Source organism: Poecilia formosa, unplaced genomic scaffold, assembly GCF_000485575.1.
Source record: "Poecilia formosa unplaced genomic scaffold, Poecilia_formosa-5.1.2 Scaffold1287, whole genome shotgun sequence".
Lineage (NCBI taxonomy): Eukaryota > Metazoa > Chordata > Actinopteri > Cyprinodontiformes > Poeciliidae > Poecilia > Poecilia formosa.
The window spans coordinates 10,720-16,456 of NW_006801226.1; the positions used below are offsets into that span (position 1 = coordinate 10,720).

A 5,737-nucleotide genomic window follows, 5' to 3' on the forward strand; every position below is an offset into this window, starting at 1 on the left:
GTCCAACATGACAACAGGCCGCTGTTCAGGAGGAAATGTTCACTCCTTCATTCACTACATCTGACCTCAGTTTGGATGTTTCTAGAATAGGATCCAGTTCAGAGCTGAAAACAGCATCATGGAGGAGTGGATGACTCAAAGTTATCAAGTTTATTACTCAGTGTTTCAGCTGTTTTACAGTTTTCTGGAAGTTTGATCAAGATTTATGATGCATAGAAGCTGAATGCTGCTTCTCCATGTTTGGTTCTAGTTCTGGTTCTGGATGCAGAGTAGAACCAGAACCAGAAGACCTGAGGGGTCTGGAAGGTTGATACAGCAACAGTAGATCTTTAATGTATTGTGGTGCTAAACCGTTCAGTGAGCGGCTTAGCACTAACAACAGTATGTGAAAGTCTATTCTCTCAGTGGTAGAACTATAGAACTGGGTGATATGCTCTATCTTCCTGGTTTTAGTCAGAACATTAACAGCAGCATTTTTGGATCATCTGCAGCTGCAGGATTTATGTTTTTTTCAGTCAGACCTGTGAAGACATTGTTGCAATTATCAGTGTGACTAAAGGTAAACGCATGGATGAGTTTCTCTAGATCTTGCTGAGACATTAGTCCTTTAATCCTGGAAATATTCTTCAGGTGACAGAAGGCTGACTTTGTAACTGTCTTTATGTCTTAGCTTTGGACCTAAAGAGGAGCGAACTAGAATCAGTGCACAGCTTCAGTTATTACAACTGAAAACCAGCGATCAGCCCGAAACCTGGGAGTAGTGATGGACTCTGACCTGAACCTTCAGAGCCACATAAAGACAAGGGTTAGGGTAATTAAGCCATTTCATTCCAGTGTTTTGTACCTGTGGAACATTTAAAAACTGCAGAACGATAACTTCAGTTTTGTTTCTGTTCAGCAGGAGAAAGTTTTGTCTCATCCACACATTGATCTGTTCTAAACATCTATTCAGTGATTGGATGGGTTCAGAGTCATCTGGTGACACCATAATGTAGAGCTGTGTATAATCTAGTCATGGTAAATAATCTGATTATTTTGTTATAACCTGACCTAAAAGGAACGGATATTAAACAGGACAGGCCTCAGAATTGAACCTTGCGGTAGAACACAGGTCACTTCTGTCCTTTTTAAAGAGAAGTTACCTGTTAGACTGCAACCAGTGAATTACTTGGTTTTCTGTTTTTGTCAGAAGCTTCTTGTGTCTGATTGAAAGACCAGGATGTTTGCTGTCAAAATTCCAGACAAAATCCATCTGCCTTGAAGAGACATTTAGTTTCTGAGGTTGTGCTGGAATCAGGTTCCTCTGATCCTCTGAACTCATGATGGGAACCAGCTTTCTGCTTTACAGGACACTTACTGGAACTGGATCACTGGACTGACTGGTTATGGTTTCTCTCTCCAGAAGTCCAGAAGATGGAAGATCTGGATCTAAAGAAGGACGGATCAGAACCTCCAGGATCCATCAGTCCATCTATGAGGAGTGACCGGTCCAAAGATCTACTTGAAGAATTCAGTAATGAACCTCGACCCTCAGACAGAAAGTAAGAAACCAGTTTCTATCTGATTGATGTGAGTGAAATATATTAGATCTGATACTAACTAGTTGATCTTCAAGTTAAATATAAAAATGTAGCTTGATTGTTATTTTTCCTTTACATTGAAGCTGAATAAACATGAAGGATGTTGGTCAGTAAATCAGAGTTTGAATGAATCAATGATGAAAATGTTTCAGAAAAACAAAAAGCAAGACTGTGACGATTCAGAGATTATATCCTCAGAACACTGGGTCCAGTTTATATACTGGGAACACTGGGTCCAGTTTATATACTGGGAACACTGGGTCCAGTTTATATACTGGGAACACTGGGTCCAGTTGATCCAGGTAGGTTGATGACCTGGCCACGCCCACTGAGCCTCAGCAGCTCCAAACAGAAAGGTCAAAGGTCAAAGCAGCTCTAGAGGACGGGGCTGGTCTCCTGGTTCTTAGGTTCTGCTTCCTGGTCGGTTCTTGGGTTCTGTTCTTTAATGACCCACATCGGCTCCTCAGGCCAGATGAACAGCTTTAGTTCTGATATCAGGGACCAGATCTTCTGCTTGCCACCTTCCACCACTAGATGGCAGCAATGTGATGCTGTGCAGTGCATTCTGGGCTTTGCAGTTCTAGTACTGGATACTATAGAAGAACTTTGTGGAATAATTCATAGAAATATGATCTGATCAGCTCCATCAAACTGGGACATGAGCCTGTTGACCTGCAGGTTCTGCTGTGACCCAGACCAGTAAAACCATTTCTGGAGAAAATGTTGAGTTTGATCTCACAGGCCAGTCTGAATGTTTCACTCTGGAGCTTTAAACCTCCTGCTTCTCTGCAGCAGTTTGTGTTCAGAGCTTCTTCTCTGGTTTTTATCTCAGAGTTTCTGATTGATGTGATCTGAATAACAACATGTTTGTGTTTCAGAGATCAGAACCACAGAGGGAGAGCAGAACCTCCAGGATCCATCTGTCCCTCCATGAGTAGTGACCTGTCCAAAGACGAAGCTCCAGACTTCAGTGCTGAACCTGGACCATCAGAACCAGAGTAAGAAACCAGTTTCTAACTGATGGATGTGACTCTGCAGAGACCAACCAGGTTTAACTTTGATTTCTGATTAGAATCTGATGCAGAGACAAAAATATAATTTAAACCATTGTAGTTAAATAGAGACATAAATTGGGCTTTGAGAGACCAGAACCAACTGTGGAGGAAAATCTAAAATCTTTGTGTTTCTGAAGCTGCAGCAGCTTCCAGGTGAGTGGGGACATTAACAGGCGAGACAAGCAGAACGTCTCGCCTGATTTCCATGTCAGACTTGGTTCATCCTCACTACAGAGTGAACAGAACCAAAGTCCATATAATCAACCAGACCACCTGAATAAAACAGGAACTGGGCTCAATAACGATGGACTGTAACAAAGACTACAACTGCAAACAATAAACCAGGACAATAAAACTACAGAGTGAACAGAACCAAAGTCCAAAGGATCATCATGAAGTCAGATTTAGTCGACCCAATTTTATACGACTAATAAAAGACGTGGAATTTAGAAAATACTTGTTTACTGGTGTTCCACAATTAAAACAACGATCCAACTTTCTCCACTGGAATCCAGATCAGAGTCAGTTTCTGTTTCTTTCAGCCTCTGATGGATCAGTTTTCTACTCTAAGACAGAATAATGATTATTGTCCCAGAACAGAATCAGATGGACAAATACAACAAAAGGAAGATCAATCATGATACCAGATATAATACAATGAAGAACTTTAAACCAGAGATCATCAATGTTCTGAGGTTCTGTTCTGACCTATTTTCTGGTCCTTAGTTTCTGGTGGATCTTCATGAACATGTTCAGCTCCAGGCTGTTGGTAGTGAAATATGTCACTGATGAAGAAATGTTTTCACAGGAGGAGGAAGAGGAGCAGCGTTGGTGAGGAGGAGCAGCCGTCCTGCTGTGCTCTGTGTCAGGAGGTTCTGATGGATCTGGTCTCTACCAGCTGTGGACACTGGTTCTGCAGACAGTGCATCGGGTCCTACAGGGAGCAGTCTGCTCCATCTGGACTCTCCTCCTGCCCCCAGTGTGGAGAAAGACCCAGAACAGCACCTGAACTGCTGACAGCCAATCAGAGCAGCTGTGCTCCAGGTGAGACCAGATCAGAGCTTCATCCTGTCGTCTGTTGGACCAGATTCACGTCTTTCATTCAGATTTGGGATTTCAAGGCTTAAAAGTCTTTTTGTGATCAATTATTTTCTACTAATCTGTGTTTTCCAGCTGGTATAAATGTGTTGGTAACTCTGTGTTATGATTCCACTGAGCCCAAAGGCAACAATCAAAAAACATGATTAAAGTTAACAATAATTATAATTATACAAATAAGAAGGTTTCCCATTGCTATTGTCAAGTCAACCTGGATAAAACGCTACAATAGTTCACTGTAAACTGATTCACTGCAGAATAATTACATGCAATCTAAACACAAGATCTCACTTCAAACAGGATTGGATCTCTTATATCCTGGAAAGTGACCCGAAAACGACACAGGACAAAGAAACACAACAAAAATAATAAAAATAGTTCACTCTCAATTATTCTAAGGAAAACCAACACAGTCCACAAACTGGGTGGACTAACAAAAAGAAAAAAAAATAAACTTTTAAAAGGACAGCAGGAAGCAGTGACTTGCTAAAGCTTGACTTTACCCAGAAATACTGGTCATCAGGTAATGAGAGGTTGTCTACCAGTTCCTGGATTTTACCTGCATTTACGATAAAAGTTTCACGAATCACAAACTTAGTTTCTGCTATTAGTGTAGAATAATCTAGACCACATTTTAAGAGTTTAAGTATTTTAGCTTTTAAACTCAAGCAGATTAACGATGCTCAAAGTGGAAACAATAGGAGGCACCTTTTTCCATTTCCTGAATTGGAAGCTCAATCAGAAGTCAACTCTGTAAATTTTTGCTGAGTTGCATTCCATCAGTGAAAAGCAAGAGGCGAACTAAATCAGAAGTCAACTCTGTACATTTTTGCTGAGTTGCATTCCATCAGTGAAAAGCAGGAGGCGAACTAAAACCCAGACAGCCCTAAAACCTAGACTAACTGGAGCTGCTTCCTCTGCTGGATGTTGTTTCCATCAGAACTGGTATGATTTAGCCACGATTTGGTGCTAAAGTTGCAGTGGCCTCTAACCCTTCAGGATCATTAAAGGAACAATTTGACACAAAGGTTTATTCAGTCGCTTGTTAAATTATTGTCTGTTTTTGCAACTGTTATCTGGTACTTGCCAAATACCATATTTTTTGGACTATAAGTCGCTACTTTTTTCCCACGTTTTGAGCCATGCGGCTTTTCTGTGGATTTTTCTTCAACCACCAGGGGGCTCTTTAGCAGGAAGTGAATCATTAGAAATCAAAATTGGAAATTAAAGAAGAAAATGCTAATTTTCATTTAGAACAAGCACATTCTAGCAGCAGGAACGACTCAGAAATTATTTTAAACTCATACCCCCTCATCATAGAAACCACACAAAGAATATGATCATATGATGCAACTTTTAAGTTGAGGGCTATCGATCTGGCCGTACAGGAGGGAAATAGAGCCGCTGCACGTAAACTCGGCTTGAACAAATCTGTGGTTCGGCGTTGGAGACAGAGCGCTGCGTCCTTAATAGCAGATTTATTAAGGATACAGCCCTCTGCTGCGTCCTTGTGAAAAACCGAGAGCGGTGGGAATATCAGCAGCTTATATCACGGTGCAGCTGATATATGTATGTTTCCAGTTTTAAAAAAAAAACTTTGTAGGTGCATAGTCCAGAAAATACGGTATTTTGTAAACTTGAAATAAGATTAAAAAAAACATGCAGGCAACTTGTCAGCAACATATAGAAACTTGCTTTGAGTCCATATTTCTTGAATATTGATAAATCTCCATATAGATTGTTTGGTAACACTTTATTTGAAGGGAGGTGAATAAGACTGACATGACACCGTCATAAACACCTGTCGTGAACATGAATAAGCCTTCATGAATATTTCTGACTGTTATCATAAAGCGTCATTCGGTAAATAATGACACTTTTAATACAAAGTTGACATTATTCAAAATCTCTTTGTTGTGACAACTTGACATTAACCAAGAAATCATTACTGATATAAATTTGTTATAAAAGTATTACTGATTGCACTTTAAAAATTAGGTAACT

At 40.3% G+C, this 5,737-nt stretch overlaps 1 protein-coding gene across 1 annotated transcript; it reads left to right on the forward strand.

Moving 5' to 3' along the window:
• Positions 1-1,413: 1,413 nt before the first annotated feature.
• Positions 1,414-3,679, forward strand: LOC107835234 (nuclear factor 7, brain-like; the record flags this gene model as incomplete). The annotated part of the gene is made up of 3 exons (XM_016667570.1): positions 1,414-1,541; positions 2,459-2,578; positions 3,444-3,679. Coding segments are annotated over exons 1-3 (484 nt in total), but the record flags the coding sequence as incomplete, so codon positions are not given.
• Between the last annotated feature and the right edge of the window lie 2,058 nt (positions 3,680-5,737).